Raw genomic sequence first — 26,989 nt, forward strand, 5'->3', positions numbered from 1 at the left:
CAGAAATTGGGACCACATGGTACTTGACATTCTACTTCGGGTTCCCACTGAACTTGGTACATTTTAATGCTCTGTTTTTTTCTGAGGCTTTGGGTTTTGATGATGCAAAAACATTCCTCTGTTGCTGTATTTTTTCAAAGGAAAAGCACATATTCAAAACGTTGGACATTAAACTCAGTGCATGTGTGCTTGCAAGCTTACTGCTGTCTCATTGCTATTGTTTCCTCTTTCTCAGGACATGACCTTCAGCACCACAATGAATCAGGAAAAACCTGTCAAATCCTCCTAGCTCCCTGGCTGTGCAATTTTCTGTTCCCTCGCTGTTCCCCAGACAGCAGCTTTTCTCACCCAAGGCACAGGAGCCAGCAAGTCACAAATGACAGCTGAAAAGTGAAGCATTACCAAAAGCTGCGTGAGACTCTGTCAAAGAGAACCTTTAAATATAATTCTCCTTCCAAGCCTGGGAAGCTGAGCATCCCATCAGTTCCAAAGAGTGGAGAGAAGATATGTTCAAGTAACCAGCACCCGAAACTGCACAAATCCGTACCCATTTTAGAATATCTACACCGTGACCTGCAGCACTTAGAACTCTCCGTTCAGAATGGATGGTGGATATAGAAACACAAACCAGGTCTCAGATGACTACAGGTACCAGGATGGCAGCTACGACACACCCAACGACGGCTACTACCGGGGCGGGGATGAGCCCGCGCAGGAAGAGGATGCCCAGAGCGATGTCACAGAAGGCCACGATGAGGATGATGAGGTCTATGAGGGGGAGTACCAAGGCATCCCACACCCAGATGACATTAAAGAGAAGCAGAAGAAGCGAGCCCCTGCTGTGGATGATGAGTACAGAGACCGTGCTGACCTCATGGCCGAGAGGATGGAGGATGAGGAGCAACTCGCCCACCAGTACGAGAACATCATTGAGGAGTGTGGCCACGGACGCTTCCAGTGGACTCTCTTCTTTGTTTTAGGGTTGGCACTGATGGCAGATGGGGTGGAGGTGTTTGTGGTTGGATTTGTTCTTCCCAGTGCTGAGAAGGATATGTGCTTGTCCAGTTCCAACAAAGGGATGCTGGGTAAGTGCCACTGGCAAACAGCTCTTCTGATGCAACGAGAAGCGGCTGGGACACCTTTTTTTGGTGACCAGCTGATTTCAGGATCTTCTGATGACTTTCTTCTTGTCTTGTATGTCATGCATAGTCATGCCTGGGTGGATCTGACTCAGGAGGGTTTCACAAGGTGATGAGCAGCAGAATTGTACCAGAATGTGCCAGCCTGGTAAGCCAGGATCTGGGCAAGGCAGGCCACAGTCTGCAGGTCCACAGGGCAAAACTTCAAGGGGTGTTCAAGGATAAATAAGTGAAAAGTTAAAGGTGAATCTAGTGACTCAAAATTCAAAGCTGTTAGAAACTACTGGTTTCCCTTTTCTTCAGCCCAAAGTCCCAACAGGCAAATCAACTGTGCAGTCAGTTCCTTCTGCCTGCTGACTTCTCAGTTTGCTCATATGTCCTGGATCAGATTTAGTCAATGGAGGCTTCTTTTTAGGTCTTTGGAATGCAATTAAAGTGCAGCATGAAGATTAAAGCTGAGGCTACTGGCAACATCCCTTTTGCATCACTACCAACATCTCCCTGAGGTCAAAATACAAGGCTTAGTTATTTTTTGGGACCGAGACGGGGTGGAAAGGTTTGGACGAACAATTTTTTCCCTTGAACAATAGGCAAGCCAAATTCCATCAGCCAAAACAGCAAAGCCTCCCAGATCTCCAAGAATCAGGACAGGATCCAGCAGGGTCTGTAGTGAGAGCCAGCCACACAATAGGACAGAGCATCTGGAAGGGAAATAAAATAGCTCTTGGAATAACTGCTTGAGGAGGGAAAGAGTGTGTCTTGAAGGACACGTACTGTGATTGCAGGGAATCATCAGGGACTCTAGGTCATTCGTGCTGGCCCAGAAAATGTGCCTGATGCAAGGAAAATGCAGATTTGGGACTAGACCGCAGCCACTGACTTCATTCTATTGACATTATTTTCATGTGACAAAGACAATAGATAATTATCCCTATATAAACCTCTCCTCTTGGTGTACTGAGGTCATATTCACTTTTCTGTTTCTCCCTTTTTTCTTTGAACTTGAGGATTGGGATGCTTCTTTCTATAGTTAGCCAGGTCTGTACTGACTTTTGTACCTTAAAGACTTTAGCAACTTTTTTTGCTTCACAAACCCATTAAAATTTCTAGCTCGAGATATCTCCGGTCAGATATCTAAAAGCAAACCTCTCACAATTAGATCCTGATTTCAAAGGGACATTGGAATTCACCAGCTCCCTGTGGGACACAAGGCTTGGTGTCTTTTTAGTGATGAGACCTTTTTTGAAAAGCAGGTCATTTATTTTGGTGACTCTATGAAAGCTGAGATTCTCTGAAACTATGACCCCATAAATATCTACCTCTGTATAGCTCAAGCTCTGGCAGGCTTCTGAATGAGAAAACTTCAAATGTCACAAGGAAATCTATCTTTGAAGTATTTCTGGCCCAACCACAGGTAAAAATGAACACGAAATCTCCCCAGAGAGCGTGTTCTGCTTTTTCCAGCTCAACATTTGCAAGGCTGAAAGTTCAGAGTGTTCTGATAAGCTCTGAATAAGCAAGGAGACATTTGGGTCCGTATCCAATCCCAGCTCCAGCCTCCTGCGCACTTTCAGAGCTAATCTGGGACTGCTAATGAGGGGAAGAGAATTCTCCTTGCTGCCTTTCCTGCCCACTTTCAAACACTGTTTGTGAGAACCTGATTTTACTGAACAATTTCTCCTGTCCTTAGCTTGTTTGTTTGGGGGATCTACTGTCAATCTGCTTGTATTCAAACTATTTCATGCCTTCATTATGGAGGAAAAAAAAGAATTTTTCTTAAAACAATAAAAGCTGGTTCATCTTAGTTTGGGTCAGGGAGGAGAGTGGGTGGTTATGGCAGCATGCAGTTGTTATTGACTGGTGGTGTACATGGGGCAGGTCTCTGATTCAGTCCACCTTACTTGTTAAACACCCTTTCTTGTCTGCTGGACATTTCTCTGCTGCTGGGTCTGAGGTTTGTGACTTTGTGAAAATGAATTAAGCATGGTTTGGAAAGCCTCACATTGCCCAGCAGTGCTCTGATGTGAGTAATGAGTACCCAAGGCATCAAGAAAAGAATGTGATGGACCTGGGGTGGGTAGGGGGCTGCTGGAGGGCATAGGAAGGGATCAGTGCAGATCTCTGGGTCTGGAGAGGGGAAGGAAACCTTTCTGCCAAATGAAGGGTGGCAGCAGCAGGGAAGAGGGTGTTGGAGGTTTGACAGAGAGCAGGGACACAAGGTGTGGGTGCAGCCCGGCCTCCAGCACAGCCTCATGTCCCAAATACTGCCTCTGCTAGGTTTCATCTCTTTTCTCAGCATCTGGGGCATAAGGACAGCAGATATCAGCTTCTCAAGGGGAAGGCTGAGGAAGTTCTATTGATGGGGACAAGAACAAAATCATCAAAATCTTTCTTAGGATACCTGCGGCTCCCATCCACCTGCAGCTAGAAAAAAATGTATCTCCCACAAAGCTCAGAGTGTCCAAGACAAGCTCATGTCCCTCTGTGAATCCATTCCCTTGGTGGTCTATGGCAGTGCATGTTGATCAGGGTTCAAGTGGAGATTGATTTGGTGGTAATCAAAGAGCCTTCACCTCAATTTCTAATGTGCAGTGACAGCCTTGCACGAGAGTGTCTGCACAGGAGGGATGATTAGAGCAGGCACAGCTTTCCCTCCAGTTATCCCACGGTTTTAGGGAAGCAGGGATATTATCCACACATAAGCTACCGCTCCTTGCCTTATCCCCATGTACCAATAAACATCCACAGATAAGCTCGTGTTTATTCCCAAGGAACCGATTATCTCCCCAGTTTTTGCTAAGGAAACATAACCAGGTTTTCCCAGGAGCAGTTAAGGTCACTTCCAGGCAGCTGCTAACATTTAAACACACGAGGGAGGGCTCAGCCATAACAAGAGAGGCCAGGAGGGAAAAACAAGGAAATAAGTCAGGTGAAAAATCAAACTCCAGCAGAAATAGGAAGGGACAAATAAGAGCAATAAAGCAGATGCCTCCTAAAGACCAATTTAGTGAAGTTCAGCTTCTGTTAAAAGGACATTTTGCATTAAACACTCTGCATATTGCATATTTTTTGTCCCTTGGAAAGCAGTCATGGGAAAATATCAGGCAAACGATGGCCAAATTATGCAAAAATTGCAAATAAACAGATGCCCACAGTATTTCATGAAATGTGTGAAATGGATATGACACGTCTTAGAAAACGTTTACATTTCATTCTGAAAATAAACATCTCACCATCAGATGCAAATTAACAGCTATTTTAGCCCTAAATATCCTGAGTGGGACAAAATACGTATTTGGAGTTTTTCAATTATGAGAACTGCTATTTTAAAGATTATTTCAGGGGTAATACAAAAAATAAAACCCAACAAAAATAAAAGAAACAACAGTATACATATTTTAGCACATTGATTTAATCAACTTATGAGTTGCTAAGAATAAGTTTGTTAACATGTAACAACTTTATTTTTACATATTTATTTGAGAGATCAACTTTATTGAGCTTTCGTCAGCAGTAGTCAAAATAATAATTCAATTCTTAAATTTACTGAGACAGAATATTCCTTCTCAGTATGATACAGCCTATTGGAAACATTATTTTTAATATGCTTAGGATAATCAAAAGAGTAATAAAATTTGTATTTTTATGTTTGCTGACAGGTACACAGTATCATTATTTGGAGAAATATCCTATAAATATATATCTTTACATGCTATAAATCACTTCTTAGAGGACTAAATATTATGTTTGCAAGCACAGAGCAGTAAGTACACAAGTATAAAAGATAATGACATAGTAATGTTTTAAACTTCTTCACATGCTGCATATAAAAAACTCAAGGCATAGCTAAAGCAACAGCCCTCCCAGATCCCACAGCTGCAGTTGTGTTATCATCATTTCACAGTTCACTAAACTGAGACAAGGAAATTTTTAAGGGCTTTGCCCATAACTGTAAAACAGCTACACCAAGGCTGAGAATAAAATTGCCTTTTCAGGCTCCCTTCTCCTTTTTATGATTTATTAATAATTTTTTTAAGGAGAATATAATATTACAGACTCTTAACCTCACAATGCTGGATTAAAAAAGCCAGTAAAATAGATCCTATAAGTAATTATGCTTTTATGTAGCAACTCAAGCTTGGCTATGTGAGTCAGGTTAAATAGAATGTGTACAGCATGCCTGCTTTTAGTTGTGTGAAGAGGATGTTTTATTATCAGCTGAGATAAAATCTGGTCGCAGCTTCCCATTGACCTGAATTCACCTGATATGAGAGTAAATCCTAATCCCCTCTGCAGAGCTCAATGGCTTTTCTCCACTTAGTTTCTTTTCTCTGTCTGAGCACAGACAAGCCCAGCCATGGCTCCCTTGCTCTGCCATGGTTATTTGCTGCCTCTTTTGCCCCTCCTTGGCCATGGAGCCCCAGCTCAGCAGCCACCACGCCCTGATGAGACCTGCCCTTGTCAGGCACGGATTCCTGGCTGCAAATTTGCTCTTGGTTGGAAATGCTCAGCCCAAGGAGTATCATCACCATGAGCAGTAGGGAAAAAAAATCAAGGTGCTTTTGTGATTTGAGAACACCCCACATTTTGTGTAGGTCTGATATGGGGATGAATGGCTGTGTCCCCATCTGTAAACACTGTGGGAATTTCATCGGATGAGTTCTAGTCTGAGAACAGGTTTTTTGGACAGAAAAGGATTTGTTTTGCTCCTCTGTTGAAATCTTTGCTTTAGCAGAAGGGCTGGGTGGAGAGAACCAGATGGTCCCATGAATGCTGTGGTGCTGGACAAGTCCCATGGGGAGATGTGAAGCCAGCTGAGTGTAAACACCACCCACGCCCCACTGGCAGCGCCGAGCCCGGCTGTGCCGCAGCCCCACGGGCTCACCCACCCACCCCACGCCAGCTGCACAGCCCCCTCCATCCCAGCAGCCAGATATGCCCAATATCCACACACAGATCTCCCAAAATGGAGTGCTGCCTTTGCCATGGCTGATTCCCTTCAGTGCCAGAGGCGCTGGCTGCAGAAGGAGTCTCACTGCTTGTGCTAACCAACAAGGAGAGTGCCGCAGGATCAGCTTTTCCTTTGAGTTCAATTCAAAAGGCCAAGTTGATTCATGGGGAAAGCATTAATAAACCTACAAGGAAGAGCAGACTGAAAATTGCAAGAAGAATGGAAAAAAAGAGCACCAGCCTTCAGCTCATCCTCTGTCAAGACCCTCCCATCACTATGGTACAAGAGAGTCAGCACTATCACTACTTTATTTCTCTCTTTTAATTACTTGTAATTGGATCTTCTGCCTTGCCACATCCATCTCCCAGATTGTCCAGACCTGACTCACAAAATTTTCTTTGTGTCCATAAGGTGTATCTCTAACAGATTCTACACCAGTAACAGTATTTTAATTTTGTTTTTATTACAATTTGAACCACAAGATATAAAAGGTCCTAATAATTTTCTGTTGTCCAAATGCTTTCCCTCTTCAAGAGCCTCTTTTTTTTTTTTTTACCATAGGGCTTTACTGGTATTGGCCTGGGATTGGAAGTAAGGTAGGAACTTTCCCATTCCTGTGGTTACTGGCTCCACACAAGCCAGAGCCATCCCTGGGCCCAGGCAGCTTCCTTACCTCCCTGACAACCCCAAGGACTCTGGGACTAATTCTTCCCAGTGAGCTATTTGGCTCAAATAGCTTAAATTTTCTATTTATTCCACAAGTCTTTGTCCTGTCTTTAAAGGGATTATTTCTAGATGTACCTCTTTTTTAAGGACTTTAATCCCATTAACTAACAATAAGAAAAATTCACGCTTGTGATGCAGATTTAGGTAAATCTTGAATTTTTTTTTCCTTAAACCCTTAGAAGTCTACTTTTAACTATATTGAAGCAATAAAAATACAGTTTAGCACACCCAGATCCATATACTGTATCTGCAGTATATTCCTTTCCTTATTCCTAGAACTTCAGCTTTTAACTTCAAATTCCTGTCTAATACAGAGCACACAATTTCAGTAAAGGCTAATAAATTTCTTAGTGTGAAAATGCTAAATATGTTACCCCTTTTCTAGTGGGAGTAAGCCCAGTCAGTGGTCACATATTTTCCTTATAACTTCAGCAATGGATGAGTCATAACCCAAAATTTATTCATAGAATTTCAGCTCTTTGGTTTTCCACCAATTTTATGGGAGGCTGTTGCAGACTTTCCCACAGGCATTCATTATATTCCAGGACTTGTGGAATAGCCTGCAAATAATGGCTTATTCAGAGTTGCCCTTAACATTTCATCTGAGCACCTTATGTGTCAATTGGGAAGCTGATCCCTCCTAGCACAGTCTAAGTCTCTGTGGTTTGAAGCCAAGTTAAGAAGTCAGGATTCTGGTGCAGACCATTGTAATGTTGTACTGTAGAATATTTGATGGACAGAACTAGCCCAGCAAAAGTAATACCATTTTGGGATCACCTTTCTTGGTCCAACTCTCCTTAAAATTTTAGTTTCCTTGACATGAGCTGGATCTTTCCAGAGGTAGCAACCATCACTGTGTTCTCTGGAAGATTGTCTCCCTGCAAAGAGGCTGTTTGAGTGACTATTCCACTCCTCCCTGGGTCCCTGCCACCTTGTTGTCAATCCAGGGCACAGCAATCTGCAAAGCAGACGTTGTTCTGCACCCTGGGTCCTGAGATCCATCAGCTGACAGAGTGTTCTATAGCAGCTACCTCAAAATTTTAATCACATTGGCCAGAACATGCAGTCTTCACCAAAAAAATCCACCTCCCCATGATAAGGAAGTGTTCTGTTGATTTTGTTTCAACCCTGAAGCTGTTATTTCCATAACCAGGATCCTTCCCTCAAAACCTGGCTAAGTAGACAGTCTCTGGTTGTCTCTTTCCTTTTCCAAAGATTTTTATTGTTTTAAATTTCTGAGGGACCATGCATCAATTGATTTATCATATACAATAGCTAATTAAAGCAACACCCTGTAGATGAGTTTGTGACATTAACAGCTCTGCTGTGGTTTCTCTGCTCACTGTGTGATGGATGCTTTGTTGCAAAGGTCCAATCTTCCCTTCCATCCCAAGTTTCAGCTCCTTGGTCAGAATCTGCAGGGGTTTGCTTACAAAAGCAGCTCCACTTGATGCTGAGTTTCAAGCACTGCCACATCCCATACCAAGCCCACTCTTCTGGCCAGACAAGAGGCTGCCCCTCACCAGTGACTGCAGTAAAACACCAGCTAGAAAGCAGTAAGAATCTCCTCCACCTCCTCCCGACCTGAGACATTTTCCATTACTAAGAGGATTTGGATGAACATCTGCCATCCAGGGATTTTCTCAGTGGGGGAAAAAACAAAAAGGGAAAAAAAAAAGAAAAAAAAAGTTTGGCAGATCATTTTTTCTTCCTCACCAGGGTCTGGCAGTGCTGGCAGGGCTCACTGTCAGATGGGTGGCTGTGATGCACCAGTGAGTAGATACAGGGCTTATCATCACTTCCTTCTGCTGGCTGCCATCAGAGTTGCTCCATTAAATGTGGCCCAGGAGCCAGGGTAAAAGCATTAAGCCATCCAGCACTGCATTAAGATCCTTCCTTCAGGAAGTTTTTGGACTGAAACTGTTTTTGCTTTGGCTCACCCTTGTAATTTGCACTTCAGTGGACAAGCTGGAGGTCAAAGTTAATAGAAATAGAGATCCCAGTCTCTGAGATGTGTTTGTATCTTCTCTTGAGTTCAGTACCTGAAACCTTTACACATATTCAGATCTCCTCACCAGGACAGCTTGGATCAGGAGGGTAGGGCAGGGAGGGCAAGGATTGGTTGCACAGAGCCACACGCTCATGGTGGAGGTACAATTGGCCAAATCCAGCTCCACAGTTCTGGTACAAAAGCTTTTAACAGACAAGAACAGATTTTTTTGCCTTTGACACACAAATCCTGCCCTTCAGACATTGTGTGGATTGAAAAGGTTCACTCACAGATAGGTGACCCCACTGTGGAATAGAGAGATTTAAGAAATCCAAACTTTTCCACGTCTGATCAATGTGACACAAGTGTCCTTCAAATGCTGCAATGGGTCTCTGCTGCATAGCTTTTAATTTAGTAATGCATTTTAAATCAAGTGCAGGCATTTGCAATCAAAAGGAAGACAGGATCAGCTGCCAGATAACTCTGCATTAGCCCTCAGTTGGATGGCACAGAGCTGCCTTCAGCCACCAGACTGATTGTTTTGTTTAAACATTAATAAATTACAAAAACATTCATTGCCACCTTGTTTTCCAAGTGTATTTGACAGAACAGAACCTGGTGAAAGCGTTGGCTCTCAAGAGAAGCCAAGCTTGGTTCAAGGTGAGGAATGAACCTCCAAAGAGTCAACCATGCCTGAAAAATGTTTCTTTTAGCTGTATTTCTTCAATCAGTGAATAGGAATGTTTGCTATTAAGGCAGTGTATTTACTTGCTCAGCATCTGATGCCTTCAGCTGGGGCCAGGGATGCAGGGAGCACTGCTGCTTTCCTTCAACCCCTGCTCAGCTGGGTCTTGAACCTGACATGTCCCCAGTCTCCAAACATCTCAAGCATCATCCCTTTCCTTCAAGACCTCCCTGCCCTGCAGGGAAAGCAGAAAGTTCTGCTTTCCAGCAGGCAGATGTTCTCCATCCTGAAATAGCTCAGCCCATCTGGATCACATCCAGTGGTGGTTAGGCCCCATCAGGATCTCCACAGCAGGATTGTGCAGCCCATAGACACAGGCTACAATCCTGTCAATGGGGTTTGATATGATGCAGGAGTATTCTTGGGAGCAGCCTCTGGTACCTCTGTGCTCCCCAGGAAAAGCCATGGTTGCAACCAATTTCTTCTGAATTATATCTGGAAAGTAGATAAAATAAATGAAAAAAATATATTCGTGAACCTTTGAGCTCTATGAACTTAGTGTTATTTACACTGGTACCTGCATTAAAAAAAGGCAATAAAATCTGTGGCCCTCCTGCAGCAGTGGCAGTAGAAGAGCAAAGGACAATTGCCATGTTCTCCAGGAGAGTGGCAAGCAGAAACTGAGCAGGATACAGGGAGACTGCCCGGGGTGGAAATCCATTCTCTCCTATTCAGCCTGGCACTAAATGAGTCAGTGAGACTGTCTTTGAGGACCCCAAAGTAGAAAATCTAGTGAAGTCAGGTTAAAAAGAAGAATCCACCTTTCTCAACAATGTTAGAGAGATAACTCTATACAAGCCTTAGATTCTTCCTTCTCCTGAAATTTTCAGATCAAGACTGCACTCTTGAGTTAGCTGTCCTTTAGTTAGACACCAGATCTTGGCTCAGTAGCAAAGGAAGTAGCTGAGCTACTCGAGGTGAGTCTGGGTAGCAGACTGATCCTTTCAGATACAGCTGGGAAAAGCAGAGAGTGAAAGAGAGGGAACACTGCAAAGAGATTTAGCCATGCTTCATCAGTCTCTGCTCTCACAGCTTTCTGAGCATAAACAGAGCAGCCTGACAGAGCCTCTCCCTACGCATCCTCCACCCCACTGCACTCAGGGGGGTCAGAGGAGTTAAGACATCAGACTTCTGTTGTATTGTTGGTGGCACATAGCTGGGACACGTGCATCCTAAGCTGCTTATGCCTGGCCATTGCTTACGTGCAGGGGATATGTGAGCAGCGAGGTTGGGAAGGAAAGATGTGGGTCTGGTCAAATGAGGGTATGTCCATACTTCCTGAAGTGATGCAAGCTCTCAGGCACAAGATGGGAAAATTACTGTCCTACCAATGGGCAGAGTTTCTGGTGTCTGAGATTTGGGGTGGTTAGGAGTATCTCTACTTTATTGCACAATATGCCAGGACAACATCAGCTGCCACATGGGCACTTCCAAATCTGCTTCTACACTGTGTGCTATTTCCACGCTGTTAACAAGCTGACTGTCTCTCTCCCTTCCAGGCTTGATAGTCTACTTAGGAATGATGGTGGGGGCTGTCTTGCTGGGCGGCCTTGCTGACAAACTGGGAAGAAAGCAATGCCTCATGATATCACTCGCAATAAATGCTGCCTTTGCGTTCCTCTCCTCCTTCGTCCAGGGATATGGATTCTTCCTCTTCTGCCGCCTTATCTCAGGCCTCGGGTGGGTACCTGGTGAATCTGGCCTGGGGGAGCCCCAGCACAGCTGGGCAGTGTGGGTGTGTGGGGTGGGACAAGGAAAGGTGCTCAGGAGATGCATCCCTGGTGCCCAGATGGGATGGCATTGCCATTTAGGATGTGTGGCTGTGTTACCTCACGCTTGACCCGTAGAGCTGTAGTGGTGGGAAAGTTTGGTCATTGATGTTCTGGTACTGCCCAAACTGTGCAGAAATGTGGGTGAGACTGAAAAATGCCCACCTCCAAGGCCTCCAATGAGACCCTCAGCAGTTCCCACTGGCTGCCTGTATTTTACCTGCCTAAAATGAGTGATCATGAAATAACAAGAGGAGATGTTTAAGTGAAAAGCAGGGTATTACTCTGGGTTTGTACAAACTACAGAAAATTCAGCTTTTAGAGCATAAGAAGGACCTTGTTCATCTTTGATGTCTAAGACCAGTCCAGCCAAAGAGAGATTTTCATTTTTCCTCCAAGTCTCACTTCTGAGCAGCCCATCTGTGAGTGTGACCTTCCCTCATTAGACATGCAATCCTAACCACAAAGACATTGAAGCAGACTCTCATTTTTCTCATGTGCTGTTTTTTCTCCTCAGTATCGGGGGCACCCTCCCCATCGTGTTTGCCTATTTCTCTGAATTCCTCTCTCGTGAGAAGAGGGGGGAACACCTGAGCTGGCTTTGCATGTTCTGGATGATTGGTGGCATTTATGCCTCAGCAATGGCTTGGAGCATCATCCCACATTACGGTAATTTGTGATTTCGATTTTCTACACCACCACATTCCTACACCACTACACCACCCCAAACCCTTGCACAGGTAGTGACAGTTCTTACATATCCCAGCACAAATATCACTGAAATATTTGAAATAATAGATACCTGAAGTACTCACAAAAGGTCTCATAAATTGACTGCGCGATTGACTGATGGATACTAAGGCTGTAGATAGGACTGAATGGGGTTGCTTTCCATCTAAAGCCTCAAATGCATCCCTTAAATTACACTGCTGGAGCCTGAGCTCTTAATCTAAATGTCAGCTCATTCGGGGAAACAATTGACTGAGATTATATGGCAAAAATTGATCCAGTTATCAAAAATAAGCAACTTTAATCAGGGAATTACTGGATGCTGTGGATGACAGCAGTGAGGCCAGCACATGTGCTTTCCCTTAGCCAAGTGTCCACACTGTCAGGGCTGTGTACCTGGTGACAAATCTGCCCAGCATGTGATGGGTTGAAGTCACTTCTGCCTTCACCTAAATGGATGTAGGAGTGGAATGGGTTCCCTACCCTCAGCTAGAAGTGGGAATGAAAAAGTAGATGGCTGTAAACTGAAATTTACTTGTGCTCAGAAAAGCAAAAGTCTGCATGTCACGTGGAATTCCTTGTAACTTGTGTATATAACCTAGGAAAACACCAGAAGCAAATATCTACTGGAAAAGATTAATTCCCCCAGTATTCAGTGACACCAGCTGTTTGCAAAATCCTGTTTGAGGAAAGTAGGACAGTTCACAAAACCCACAAAGGAAACCACTAACATTTACCTATCCATCATTTCATTTTTAGCACATTTAAAGCATGCTCAGTATAAAGAAATATTCATGCTTTTGATTGACATGACAGAGACTGTTGGAAGAAATAGGTAAACTTACTGCAGTGGTTTCAGGTAGAAATAATTTTTTAAACTGCAACAACATTTGCTTTTAAAAGCTCTTAGTTATTTACATTACAATTATTTTTCAGATGACTTTTTGATATTGTGTTTTTGTAGCTTCTTTTTTGATTTCCAGTGTTCCACCTACTCTTTTGGAACTTTGTGAAATCATTAGAACACCATGACTGGCTCAGATGAGACCTCTGCAAAACGCATTGCTTGATGATTCCCTTATTATGTGAATAAATTTTTTTATAGAAAAAAGATTATTTAAACACTCCTTATGAGATTTGAGCCTAGAGAGAGTGAATGGAGCAATGTAAGAGAATGAGGCTGTACTTTCCAGTTCCTAGCAGGGGAATACCTAACTTGGTCAAACACCAGGAAAAAAGCAGGAGAAGAGTATCTCAAGTGCAGGATTAGGAATTTGACGTTTTAATTTTGAACCCCAGCTCAGGTTTTGTAGGTCTGAAAAAAATAAACTTGCTTTTCTTGCTCACTTCCATGAAATGTGAAATACATATGTGATGTAGGAGATGGAAAGAAGCTGTCTCTACTGTGCCTCTCAGATCAGAGATTTAACCTTTGAAAAGCTTCACTAACATCACTGAGAAGCGATCAATTATGGCCCTTATTCCTGTACCATTTCCCAGCCTTACTTGCCTACAGCTGCTCTGAGCTGTTGCTATCACTAGGTGATTTCTAAACTCAAAGATAAAAGAAGGTTTTTAAAAGGCAGAGCCTGAGCATGCTCCAATTTCTGTAATGAACATGAACTTGCTGCTATCTACTGAGCACGCCATCGAAGCTCCAAGAGCCACCAGCACTAAGAACAGCAAACTTTCAACCTGTCCTCATGTCATACAGAGCTGCAAAGTTCTGAGCTGCATGAGCAGAGAAAAACTCAGAACTCCTGGTCAGTATTTTCACTTGTTGGCTCTTGCTGTTTCCAGGCTGGGGGTTCAGTATGGGAACCAAGTACCACTTCCACAGCTGGAGAGTCTTTGTACTCGTGTGTGCTCTGCCCTGTATCGCCTCCCTGGTGGCGCTGAAATTCATGCCTGAAAGCCCGCGGTTTCTGCTGGAGGTAAGATGATTCATCTCTGATATCTGCAGAGGATAGCAGGTCCCTAATGTGTCACTGTCTGTCTTTCTTTGTCCCATCAAACACACAGAGCACAAGCTCAGAGGCAAAGCCACTCCTGTGTGTCTATGCCAGCTCCACAGACTGCTTGAACCCCAAAGATTGCAGACTGTGGGGTCAGGCACTGATCATTAGTGTGTCACTGCCAGATGGGGTACAGAAGGAAGGTAGGGAGAGATGGGAATTTTATCTGTCCAACAAAGCACTTTGAAAACATCTCACAGAGTTTGGGCATGGTACTACTGAATCCTGGTGGTAGAGCAAAGGGTAAAGTACATTTCACAGAGTAAAATACTTAAACCTCAGAAATCTTAAGTTTCTGTATCTCCACTTCACAGATGGGAAATATAGCAATACATAGTTCAAGCCTGCAAGTCTTTAGCAGAGTTGGGTTGAGAGTCCAGTTCTCCTCATCCATCTCCTCTTCTTTCATCTGTTTTTAAAGCTCTATCCCTGGCTCTTTTTTCTGCCTCAGACAGTTTTAGGACAATTCCTTTCTCCAGCACAGAGATGCTGCACTCAGTGAATACCAACCATGCCTTCAGCTCTTCGGGTTTCATGCAGCCCAGGCTGTGTGCTTCTCTACTATGCTGGACCTCTAGAATTGCTTTCTCACTGTGTTTTGATAAATTACAGAGCTGGGAGCTTGAACACTTGCTTTCCTTCTCTTTGGTGTTTTCAGATTGGTAAACATGATGAAGCTTGGATGATTCTCAAGCAAGTCCATGACACCAACATGCGGGCCAAGGGCGAGCCAGAGCGGGTGTTTACGGTGAGTTGAGCAAAGCCATTGGGTAAGAAAAGCTGGACATACCCTCCTTAGTGCACCACAGCATGACTTTATTTCTCCTCGGTACTCTTTCAATGTAATATCTCCCCCAGCAACCAGAAAAAGGACTGTGAGAAACATTTTGTGTGTTTAAACTTAGATGCCAGTCTGTTTTTCCAAGAATTAATCAATTCTGTCAATTGCAGCAAGTACTCTTCATTCCTGGTGTTACTCTACATCCTTTAGACCAGTGATTTCTCAATTATGCACATGTTTAATTGGCTTACTCTAAGAGACTAAAACAAAATAAGAGACATATTAGCCATGTGGGAGACCTGAGTCACTACTTTCTCCATTCTGGCTTCTAATCAAAGTCTGATTAAACTTCACGTACTTTCTAATGAGCTTTCCAAACTCCACCTGCCTCATATCCAGTCTTTAATCTCTCCAAGGGAAAGTGGGATGAGTGGCTATTACTCACTGGTCTGCTGCTTGTTGTGAAAAAGGTCACACCAGCAGAGTCGTTAAAGTAAAATCAGAGGAAAGGTTTATGCTGGTGTTAGCAGCAAATTACTATAATTCAGTGTTAAAATCCTGGTGAGCCAGCCAGGGAAGTACTCTTGATTTATTCTTTTAAAGATGAGAGCACACATGCTTTTAAAGGATGGGGGAAAAAAGAGATTTTTGTGTGAAACATGTATTTTTGATCAAGAAGGAAAGCAACACTCCATGTTCAGAAGGGTTGTCAGGAGATTGTGCCCCTTGGGAGTGATCTTCAAGGAAAACACAATTTCATATCTGAGCATGACAAGTGCATGCTCAGGTTCATGTAGGATCTTAATGAGCATGTGTTATTTTTAGGCTACCAACCATTTGAGTAATGCAAGCCCTGATAGCAATGGTGAGAGAGAAGTTTTCTTCAAGTCCATCACTGGCTTTGCTGTAACGCTGAGCTGGGAAATGAAGCTCAAATATAAATATATTTAAATATGTATATATATCTCACAAAGTAGGAGAGTCTGAGCTGAGTAGGAGAATGAAGGAGCAGCTGTAGAGCCTCCATTAGTGCTCGTTCCTCCATGCAACAGAGCCATGACTGCAGTGCAGGAGCTGAGCTCGGGTCGCACCTCCAGGAGCCGCGATGTACTGGCACAGGAGGGTGATCAGTGCTCCTGGTGTGGCACAAACTGTCAGGGTTTGTGCTTTTCTGACAGGCCAGAAGTTGTCAGTTTGTGGTGAGTCAGCCTGTATGGGACAGTTCCCAGATCTGACATTTAATCAGTGCCAGGAAGAGGAATGTGGAGACTCCAGAGCTGAGCCAAGGCGCTCGTTCACACTCAGAAATTTATTCAGCAGATTTTTGCCTCCTCCATGTGTATACAAACAGTTCTGTTTTCCTTGAATATGTCCTTTAATTAAATTTACTAAGCAAATATTTACTGGTATACATTTGTAAGTTTTCCTGAGCAGTCTAGTTCAGGTATTCAGCAGTGAAAATTCAGACTTTTGGTGAAGCAAACTGATTGCATTGTGTGGGCTCACTTGATGGCAGGATACATTTTCTGCTGTAAAGTTTCCCATCTACACAATCATTTGTCATAGAAGTTCTGTCAGTGCTATTTAAAAGATGTTGAATGAGATATTCCTGCTAGTTGTCTTAGAAGAATGAAATCCACACAGTTTGGGTACAAGTGGCTGATCTTGGAGATAATTTTTACTGTACTTTCTGAGTCCTAATTTGTTGTGGGAATCTGAAGATAGATAAATGAAGTAGTATACAGGTATGTTAGATAGCAAATGAAAGATTGAAGTGGACATGGTATTATATGATTATAATATATATGATATACATGATTAAAATATTTCATGGAAGAGGAGAGAGAGAGGGGATGAAGGGATAGATGAAAAGAAGGAAGCAAGGCTTATTTCTGTTAATAGTTTCTTGCTGTAATTAAGTCAATGAGCTCAATTGCTAATGTTAACTTTCAAGGAAAAAATAATAGGGGTTATTAGGTGGAAACATTGCCCAGAAGACAGTGGAACTTAAATCCACCCAAGATCAATTCTAGAAACTGCAGTCCAATTTTTTTTCCTTTTTTTTTTTCTCCAGGTTTCCTATATCAAAACTCCAAAGCAAGTAGATGAATTTATTGAAATCCAGAGCTCAACAGGGACCTGGTACCAGCGGTGGCTGGTCAGAATCACGACTACATTAAAACAGGTAAAGAGAAGAAAAAAAACTTCACACAGTGCTCCAGTGCCTCTTTGCTTCAGGTCATTGTACCTTGAAACCCTGACTCTCACCTCAGAAATTTTGGTTTTTACAAAGAGCTGTAATCTGACTGCACTTTCTGTGCAGATGTGTGCACCTGCAAGCTGCCACGCTGCCAGCCAGGCCCCAAAATGCCCCTGTGAACATCACTGTCATCCAGCAATGCAGAGCTTCCAGGAGCAGCCACAGCCCTGGACAGCCAAGCACTTGGCTCTCCTCCTGAGCAGATAAATATTGATTCTCTCTCCCCAAGCCTAAGTGAAATTTCCACTTGCAGTGAAGGCAGAAAGTGTTTGCTCTTTGTTCCTGCTGAGACCAAGTTTCTAGGAATGTTATAATGTCTCCTAGGCTAATTTAACCTTTCACACCTGCTATGCTGCTCACCTAACACCCTTGTAGACTGTGGAAAACCTGGCTAGAACTTCTAGTATTGAAGGATGAGCTGAAAATAAAGGAGAGTTCTTAATAGCAATGCAGGTGCTATACTATTACTATACTTTCATGTCAAGATAAGAAGCTGCATCTCCTCATGTTCTTGGCAGCATTTTCTGCAGTGAGTCAAGAGCAGATCTTGGTTTGCCTCCTGCTTGGCTTCATCCCTACCTGATTTCATATTATACCTCCTGAAGTGCCAGCTGTGTTTGGGCTTTTGCTCTTCAGAGAGCTTTTGATCTCAGTTTGAAAGCACTCCTGACACCATACATATATTTGAAAAGATAAAGTTGTCTGAAGGTCTGAGAACAATCTCATATCCACATTTGCTGATATAGCCTGAGAGAGACACTGCCTCATACCCAGCCCTGATCATGCACTCCAGCTCATTACAGAGGGCTCAGATCAAGTACTCTGGCACTGAGCTGAATAAGTGATTTTTCGTAAGTCATTTACTCAATAAATATAATTTTGAAAAAACACTGAATATAAGCCACACATCTGACCTTCCTCTAATGAACCCATTTTTCTGACATTAGGTTTATGATGCACTCAGAAATTAAGCTGTCAAGTGTCTGCTGGGGTGTCCTGGCAGCTAATTCCTTCTTGTGGATTTGTAGGTCTGGGACAATGTGCTGTATTGTTTAACAGCCCAGTACAGGATGAACACACTGATGCTGGCTGTGGTTTGGTTTACAATGGCCTTAAGGTAAGGAAGATACTTCTTTATATTTTTCAGGAAACTAAAGCACTATTCAGAGTCTGAATAGTTATTTAAACATGTAAATAAACTATTACAAAATTAATCCTGGTCTTATTTTAAAGAGTCTTTGTGAACTTAGCCTTGCTCTCCTACAAATATTGATCAATCTGACTGCATTATATGAAGTACAAGGTGCTTTGAACAAACCAGGACTTGAGAAGTGGTTGGTAGCACAGTAATTGATTGACTTTCTCACCTTTAGATCTTTCATTTGATCTTGTCCACACACCCACAAAAAAGACAACCCTACCAGGCTCTCAGCTGTTCCTTAGTCTAGAACAAAACCACTCAGGGGAGTCTAAATCTAAACTGCAGGTAAAGTTTGTCTAATTTTCACTTGAATTGCACACTTACAGAAATCAGCCCAGTTTGTTTATTCTCTGCTAATTTAATGGTTAGGAAGGTCAGCAAATTTCTGTATTCCCCAGCCAAGGGGAACTGAATTCTCCTGCTTCAAGTGAAGGGGAATGGATTAACATGCTCCTGAGATCAGCAGGGTGCTTAGAGTGCAGAAACACTTTGCTCAGTCCTGTGTCAGAACTGAGCAAGAATTTGTGTCAGACATGCATTCACATTTGGAGTTTAACAAGTTTTCAAGCTGTGAAGTGGATCTTTGGAAGAATCTTGTGTCCCTGATGTGTCTCCCAATCCTGCTGCAGTTACTATGGCCTTATTGTCTGGTTCCCTGACATGATCCGCTATTTCCAAGACGAGGCATATGAATCCCGAGTGAAGATCTTTGATGAGGAAGAAGTATCCCATTTCACCTTTAATTTCACCCTGGAAAACCAGATCCATAGAAATGGGGAGTACAGGAATGACAAGTAAGTGAACAGAATTTGCTTTGATGTATTTGAACTGAAATAAATTTCTAGAAAGCTCTTTCTTTCTTTTCCATTTTGCATCAACTTGAACTCCTCTGTTGGTCTTTTGGACACTCAATCTAAATCTCTCAAGTCCCAGAGGCAGTTTTTGACAGAGAAAATATTATTTTAATCCTTTTTTTCCACCTACTTTGCCTCTGTCACTGACTTCTGCAGAACCCAGCGGGTGCCTGCGAGGAGTCCTGTTTCCATCCAGCAGCCCCGTGTTGGGATCAGGGCAGCAAGTGCCCGCCTGGCCGTGCTGGGCAGCCCTGGTTGCAGAGATGACTTCTTTTTCCTTAGCCCACACTGACATCTACTGGGCTTGGGCAGCCACTGGTAATGAAATTGCTGCTGTATTTTCAAAATAAAAAGATATTTCTTCTTGATGTCCTCTATATGAATTACCGCAGTTTCCATCCTGCAGCCCATTAGTGCAAGCTTGGCCATGGCCATACTGGGGTGCTTCTCCCATTGCAGTCACTGTCTCCCCACAGATGAGCGAGTCACCTTCTCTTTTAGTGTTTTGGAGTCAGTGCATTTGCTTTAGCAGAACATTGTCGTTTTCCTTCCTTTTTTCCTTCTATTTGGGCTGGTCCTGTTTTTCTTCTGTGTCCAACCTGGACACCAATCACTCTATGTTGCACAGCAGTGTAAATCCTGGTCATTCCATTAGTACTATTCAAAATCCCAATAAAAAGGAAAAATATCCCTCTGTGATCTCATCGCTCTAACAGGATGCTGCTCCAGCTGCCTTGCTGGAGGGAGCTCCTCCCCATGTTCAATGTTACACAAAACACTTATTGTTTTAATCTTCACAGCTGAAACCACACCTCATTGCCCAGCCAGGTTGTTCCAATCCCCTCAGAAACCATTTCCTTGTTACATATTTGATATACATTGGTGGGGGTCCCCAGCATGTCCTCATGTCCTTCCATACACCTTCCCTGCAACAAGGAGCTGAGCTTGATGATGCAAACGTAGCCCCAGAATTCCTGTTTCCCAAAAGAAAGTGGTGAGAAGTGGATGTTGGTCAAATTTAGGGACTGGGGACATTTTTCTTATGCCATTTCTTATGACATTTTCTTATGAGGAGGTACTGAATTTTCACTAACTCCACTGAGGAGGTACTGAATTTTCACTAACTCCACTGAGAATTAAAGATACTCAGCACCTGACTGGATGAAGACACAAAACTTGATGTAAATCACTATTCTCCCCTTGGCCCTCTCCATTTCAAATACTCAAAACCTCATCAAGCTAAATTGCAGTAATGCCCAGAAATTATCTCAGTATGGTTTATGGCTGTGTTTGCTCTGCAGCCCTTGGCTGTGAGCTCAAACTCCATGGAGCACCAGGTCATGGAGTCTGGGTCTTCTGAAGTTGGGTGTTAAGAAAGCAAACTGCAGGGGGAAAACAGGTTTTAACAGCCTTTGGGAGTAAATACATCACAGGTAAATACATCACTGAGCAAATGCAGAACAGCTTAAATTTTGCTGTAACCTGTGAGACTCTCTACATGGAGCAAAACACTTCAATAATCTTCTTGTGGTGTTTTGTGCATTAATAATTTCTGTTAGTAGGCTCAGTCAAGAAGCCCTGCAGTGCTCATTTAAAGGTGTAAACAACCATCACGTTACGCTGTGTTAAAAGTGCTCAATTCAATTAAGCTGCAGAGTATGTTAGAAGGCTTTTTTTCATCTGGTGACAGTCATGGCCTCTTTAACTGGAGCAATAATGCTTGTTCTTAATAGCTCCTTACATCTTCTAAACATGTCTGTGCATTACCTAATACATCTTCTCAGTGTTCCTGCAAAATCTCACAGGTAAATCAATTTTGTGTCATCCTTCAGGCAGCCAGGTCAGACATGTCACGCTTCCCATCAGAGGAGAAATCAATCACCTGACACAGTTTATTATTTTTAGTGAAATCTGTTTTCATTACATGATAAGTAATAAACCTCAAACAGAGATGGTTACAAGCAGAACTCAGATAATCTCCCCATTCTCTCCAGAATCCCTACTGCATTTTCACTTAAAAAATCACTTTGAGTCTAAACAACTGTCAGAAACCTTTCACCAAATGGCTCAATAGGCTCCTGATAATGTCTGGTTTTATTTATGATGGAGAAAGGGGGAGACTAAGGAAGGCAGCAAGGTCAGCTCATGAAGGAAATGCCCTGCATTGAGTGGAATTCTGTCATCTTCAGACAGATTAGGACTGAACACGAGAGGATTTGTGTCACCTCAGCTTTAGAAGCACGTTTTCTCAGATGTGATTATTTTGAGGAAAAGAAAAACTGCACAAATCCTAAAAGATCCATGTCTCTTTAAAAAAAATACTCTTCAGACTCTTCTCTTCTAATAAAACACAGAAGGACCTGGAGGGAATTATGCATTCAAGCAACACCTTTTCTGCAAATGACACTAGAAATTAGAATTAGTGCTCTGTCTATTGAAACAGCCACTGCGCACTCTATAGTGTAGAAAATATCTTAAAACACAGAGTGAAGTTCTGTTTCCTGCCCCACAGATTTATTGGCATGAAATTCAAGGAAGTGAGATTTGAGGATTCATTGTTTGAGGATTGCTACTTTGAAGATGTGAGATCCAGTGAGACCTTCTTTGAAAACTGCACCATCATCTCTACTGTCTTTTATAACACTGGTAATGGGACTCCTGCTGCAGTGTCATCTCTGTAACTAGGAACTTTTTTTTATCAGAAAACTATTTTATTAGAACTCTTTTATCTGCTTTCTGGGAGAAAGGATGGTAGGGATCTGTGTGTTTGAGTGTGTGCTGGGTAATGAGAGTGATGCTGGAGGAAAAGGGTGGCATGCATTTGGAAAGAGACTTCAGGTGGCTCCATCAGTGATTTTAACCCCATGGCTTCTGGTGTCTCTGAGTGCTTTATGGGAAATGCAAAATTCTGTGCTCAGGCCCTGGCAGGTTAAAGTAATGGCAAAATTCTCAGCACTTTACAGCTCCACTCAGTAAAAATATAATTTCAAGCCACTGGCAGTTGAAGATCATCAGCAGTAAAATCGTCACTAATTTATACCAAAGAAAGCTCTTAACTTCTACTCTAATAAAGAACAAATTATTATGCTATAAAAACCAAAGCCTGCACTGCCCTGTCCTTGTGGCATGGGGATACTGGTTCAGTACACTGAGTATACTCCACAAATAAAATGAGTTTATGAGCTTGCATCTACCAGGAGCCAAAGACTCAGCTAGACTTTGCCACTCTAATAAATTTCCACTGAAATAAATACTCCCTGGCCATTTCCTTTGGATGAGAAACTTCTCTTGGGTCTTTGGTTTGGTCCTTGCTATTGTATGGGGAGAGCTCAGCCAAGCAGGGTCAAGCCTTTGCCTCTTTCCCTCACAGATCTCTACGAACACAAATTCATCAACTGCAGGCTCATCAACAGCACCTTCATGAAGGAGAAGGAAGGCTGCCACATCGACTTTGAGGAGGACAATGATTTTCTGATCTACCTGGTCAGCTTCCTGGGCAGCCTGTCTGTGCTGCCAGGCAACATCATCTCTGCTCTGCTCATGGACAAAATAGGGAGGATTAAGATGATTGGTGAGTGGGGGCAATGGGTGGTGGGGCAGGACAGGGTGGAGCACACCCCTGCTAAGAGCCCTGCTCAGTGTGTCTGCACCCTGGCATGGCTCTGGTGGGAATGAGTCATCCCCAAAACAAAAGGAGAAGAAGGATAAAGACTAGAGGGTGAGGCAGGTGATCCATGGCAGTGAGTAACTGACCTACTCACCTTTTCTTCACCCTGCTTTTCTGTGTCTGTAACATCTTTTTTTTTTTTATTATTATTTTTAAATGTTGCCTTTTGTGTCAAATCCTCCATGTTTTAGCAGTGCTCAGCAAATCAGGGTCAGAGCTAAAAAAGGGCCTCTTGGTCCTGTAGAGTTGCTGCTGAAGTCCAAAGCCTGTGTATAAATAAATGAACATTTTGCTTGTAGCAATGAATATTCACAAAAGTTATTTGATGTGGCAGCTTGACAGCCTAGGAGTTCCCTCTTTTTGTTTTTTATCTGATTTTCAAATGATTGCACAAGCAGCTTCAGAGAGCATATGGTAAATTAACTGACCATGTCACAGCCAAGAAAGGAGCCACCCTTTAGCATCGTGGGAATAAGTTATCAAGTTATCACCGTATCAGCTTTATGAATACTTTGGGAATTGCTGGTGTTGCAGCCTCCAGGGTTCAGACCTTGCTCTCATCCCATGATTTGGGAATGATGCCCTGGGGGACAGCCAAAGGAAGGTAATAAAATCAGGGATGTGGCTCAGGGGTAAGGGATGAATCACTCTCTTGAGCTCTTCTCTCTCCTCTGAGAACAGAGGGAAGGTTTAGCTCAGCCTCACCTTCAGACAGGTTAAAGTAGAGCAAGATGACTGTCTCAGGAATTTACACTGAGGGAAAATGAGCATTCATGTGAATTTGAAAAAGACCCAAACAAACCAGAGGGTCTGTGAGAAATAAATTAGAGGAAGCTGAATGAAAATCAGATTGTCCATCCTGCAAACATGTCAGCATTTCAGCATTTTCATCTGGAATTGAGATGACAGCTGGAGCCCTAAATGCTTATTTCTCCTGCAAAAAGAAGAGAACAGGACAAAAATTAGTAATGACATGCTGAAACGTTTCACTATGGAATTTCCAATTGAAAGAGCCTTCTGGCGTCCCACCTGTATCACTCTGTCGAACATATTATTTCTGGTCAGCTTAAAAGGAAAACTGAATTTCTCCTTTGTGTTATGTGCCTCGCTGGGGCTTCAATTCATTTTTATCACGTCCTGCCAAACCTTCTCTTGTGCAAAACAGCAGATCTCTTGGTGCCCTCACCAGTGCTGGGCTGGGCTTTTGCAGCAGGGGGATTATCCACACCACACTGTGGGGATGTGGTCTGGCCTTGTACCATGGAGGAGAAGTGGACAAGGAGTCCTTCACAGCAGTTTTTCTTAGGCAGGCCACTACAGTGGCAAGATGCAAAATAATGTCCAAATTAAAGCATTTCAGTTCCACTTCAGCTTCCAAATTATTTTTGACGGCGCTAAATTGACTCCAAAACCAGCAAACAACAGAGAAAATTGTTTGCTTTCCTGGTAATAAATGGAGATATTTCAGTGATAACAGAACATCCTGGTGAAAAATGGTTTGATTTTTCCCAAATTTCAACTTTCTGTTGAAAATTCCCAATGGGGTAGAAAGCAGTGATGTAGCTATTAATATTTCTGAATCTGAACTCTGCCTAACTGAGCATGAATGCTCTCACTTTCTCCCTCGGTGATGTTCATAAAATTATGGCTCCTGTGCAAATGTGCCATGAAATCTAATGATGTTCTTATAATTAAAAGAGACCTCAAGTGCTTCATACAAGTGACTGTAAATTATCCTAATTGGGACTAGAAATCTGTCAAATGATATGATATGAAATGCACAAGTTTATCACTTGAATCTCAAGTTGAAAAACCTTCACAATGATGCTTCCTCCTCACTGACTTTCATGTTTATTTGTCTCTGCTCTTCCTGGGTCCACCTGGAAGTCTGAGATGCTGGAAGCCTGCCTGGAAATGCCTGTCTTCACAGTCTTTGTAGAGCAGGACTATCAGCAAGATCAGGTGGATATTGAGAACATCTCCAGTCTGGCTTCCAGCACCAGAGAATGACAGATAGGCAGCATCAAGGTGTTTTTGGATCCTCACAGATTTAATACTTATTGGGACGAAACGCCATCACTTGAAAGCCATCTTTAACAAAGTGTTTGCTCAGCTGTGGACAGGGGATGCTGGTGCCAGTGTTTTTCTGTTGGTTTTTGCCCCTGCAGGCGGCTCAATGCTGATCTCAGCCGTGTGCTGCTTCTTCCTGTTCTTTGGGAACAGCGAGTCGGCGATGATCGGCTGGCAGTGCCTCTTCTGCGGGGCCAGCATCGCCGCCTGGAACGCCCTGGATGTCATCACCGTGGAGCTCTACCCCACGGACAAAAGGTGCTCAGAATGTTTCTCCTTTTATTCCACCCTCTACCTGGTCCTCTTTGTCCCCAAAGGAAAAAGTCGCCCTAGAGACATGTAGGTGGGGGAGCTGTGTATTTTTATTTATTTTGCTTTCACCAGTCCTTCAGGGATGTGTGATCCTGGGTCAGGACAGACATTTGCAAGCATAATTCTGCAAATTAAAAGTTTAAAAAGTTCAGCGTGGTACATTGAACACAGGGATCATGTGGGCATATGGAAATTATGAGCTGATAAATCAAAGAATGATAGAATCATGACATTATAGAATGGTTTGGGTTGGAAGGGACCTTAAAGATCAACTAGTTCTAAAGCACCAAATGAAAGAAGTATTCTGTCATTTTCATGGATGTGCATGGAGGTCTGGCTTTTCACAGTTCATCCCCATCCTCTCATCATGGCTCATCACTGGGGCAGCCTTCCCATCCAAAACCAGGAGAAAACCATGTACACAGAGTAATTTGGGACATCGGGAAGGAGATTTTGGGACAATGTCCTGCAGATTAAATATTTCCTTACACCACTATAAGCCCCTTTTTGCCTTTTTCAGACTGTTGGGGGAAGCCAGAAATGGAGGAGAGGGACTGTACATTAAAAGTAGTGGGCTTTACTTTCTGGGTGAAACAGAATTTAGAGGAGAGCTGAGTTTCCTTCTCTGATGACAGCCCAGTTCCAGGCAGCCCTTGGAAGGGCTTTGAGGAGATCTAGAGCAGATTTTGTCCTGCTGTCTTTGGGGAGGGAAAAGGCTGACAGAGTGGGCCACTCTAGGGAGAAGGTAAGATGAAAAGGAGAAATGAGTGCATACAGACATTCTCCTCATTCACACAGACATGCAAAACAGCTGCATCTATTTATCTACTTATTTATTCCACCCAGTTTTACTTGCTAGAAGCATAGCCCGAGCAACATAAGAGCATTCACAAAATTACCCATCCAAACCTTGTGTAGTTGTGCCAGAACCTGCCTCCTAACCATCGCTTTCTGCTTCTCCTCCCCGCAGGGCAACAGCCTTTGGCATCCTCAATGGGCTTTGCAAGTTTGGTGCCATCCTGGGGAACTCCATCTTCTCCTCCTTTGTGGGGATAACCAAGGTGGTTCCCATCCTTCTGGCCTCCTCCGCTCTGGTTGGAGGTGGCCTGCTTGCTCTGCGCCTGCCAGAGACTCGAGAGCAGGTCCTGATGTGAGCAACAGAGGCCGTGGGGGCTTGTGGGGGGGCAGATGTAGAAGAAGAACAAAAAAGAGCTATGTCTGGAAAACGCAAAATGTTCATTCTGTACTGTTCTGTCGATACCTTAAAGCGAGACGGCAGAGGGAAAGAGGAACCCGGAGGGATTTAAACAAAACCATCGTTCCTGACCTTATTACAGCCACCACTGGTGCATGCAGCCCCCACACACCCTGGCAGAGCTTGGGTTCCACCCTGCCGATGCTGGGGGCCCCCCGTCCCTGTCCATCCCCTGCAAGGACGCCAGAGGCAGGCAGCAGCTCCGTGCCCGCGTGGGTGTGACACGGGAGGACAGACCTGACCCTCCTGCCTGGCCATCCACGTCAGCTCTGCTCAGACACACGGAGCATCTGGGCAGGGCAGGTAACCAGCCTGCTCTAGGTGAGCTCCAGCAACAGGGCTGAGAGTTGCAGATGTGGCCACGGGCCCCAGGTGTCTTGATTTTGGGATTACCACTCCACCCACCTGCAAGAGCGAGAGTCCTGGGTTCTCGAGGATGTGAGGGTGGGTGCTCGGCTGTCTCAGAAGACTCAGAGCTTCAAAGCCCTTTACTGTCTTCACTTGGGCACAGGGAATCACTAGACA

The 26,989-nt window shown here is 43.5% G+C and overlaps 1 protein-coding gene across 1 annotated transcript; it reads left to right on the forward strand.

Annotated features, from left to right (window-relative positions):
• Positions 1 to 601: 601 nt before the first annotated feature.
• Positions 602 to 26,836, forward strand: SV2B (synaptic vesicle glycoprotein 2B). Its single transcript, XM_041418720.1, has 12 exons — positions 602 to 1,085; positions 11,051 to 11,231; positions 11,838 to 11,989; positions 13,850 to 13,983; positions 14,723 to 14,812; positions 16,920 to 17,030; positions 18,134 to 18,222; positions 18,936 to 19,100; positions 21,673 to 21,806; positions 22,531 to 22,731; positions 24,996 to 25,155; positions 26,180 to 26,836. The coding sequence occupies exons 1-12, from the start codon at positions 602 to 604 to the stop codon at positions 26,361 to 26,363; spliced, it is 2,085 nt and encodes a 694-aa protein (XP_041274654.1). The 3' UTR covers positions 26,364 to 26,836.
• The last annotated feature ends 153 nt before the right edge of the window (positions 26,837 to 26,989 follow it).

The sequence above is a fragment of the Onychostruthus taczanowskii genome, unplaced genomic scaffold (genome assembly GCF_017590055.1).
Source record: "Onychostruthus taczanowskii isolate IOZ18803 unplaced genomic scaffold, ASM1759005v1 scaffold6, whole genome shotgun sequence".
Classification (NCBI taxonomy): domain Eukaryota; kingdom Metazoa; phylum Chordata; class Aves; order Passeriformes; family Passeridae; genus Onychostruthus; species Onychostruthus taczanowskii.

Excerpts from the sequence above, each read along its gene's own strand:
- SV2B (XM_041418720.1), top strand. The coding sequence starts at position 602 with ATGGATGGTGGATATAGAAACACAAACCAGGTCTCAGATGACTACAGG. Across the intron at positions 13,984-14,722 it reads GCCCGCGGTTTCTGCTGGAG|ATTGGTAAACATGATGAAGC; the intron begins GTAAGATGATTC and ends TGGTGTTTTCAG. Across the intron at positions 17,031-18,133 it reads TCACGACTACATTAAAACAG|GTCTGGGACAATGTGCTGTA; the intron begins GTAAAGAGAAGA and ends GTGGATTTGTAG.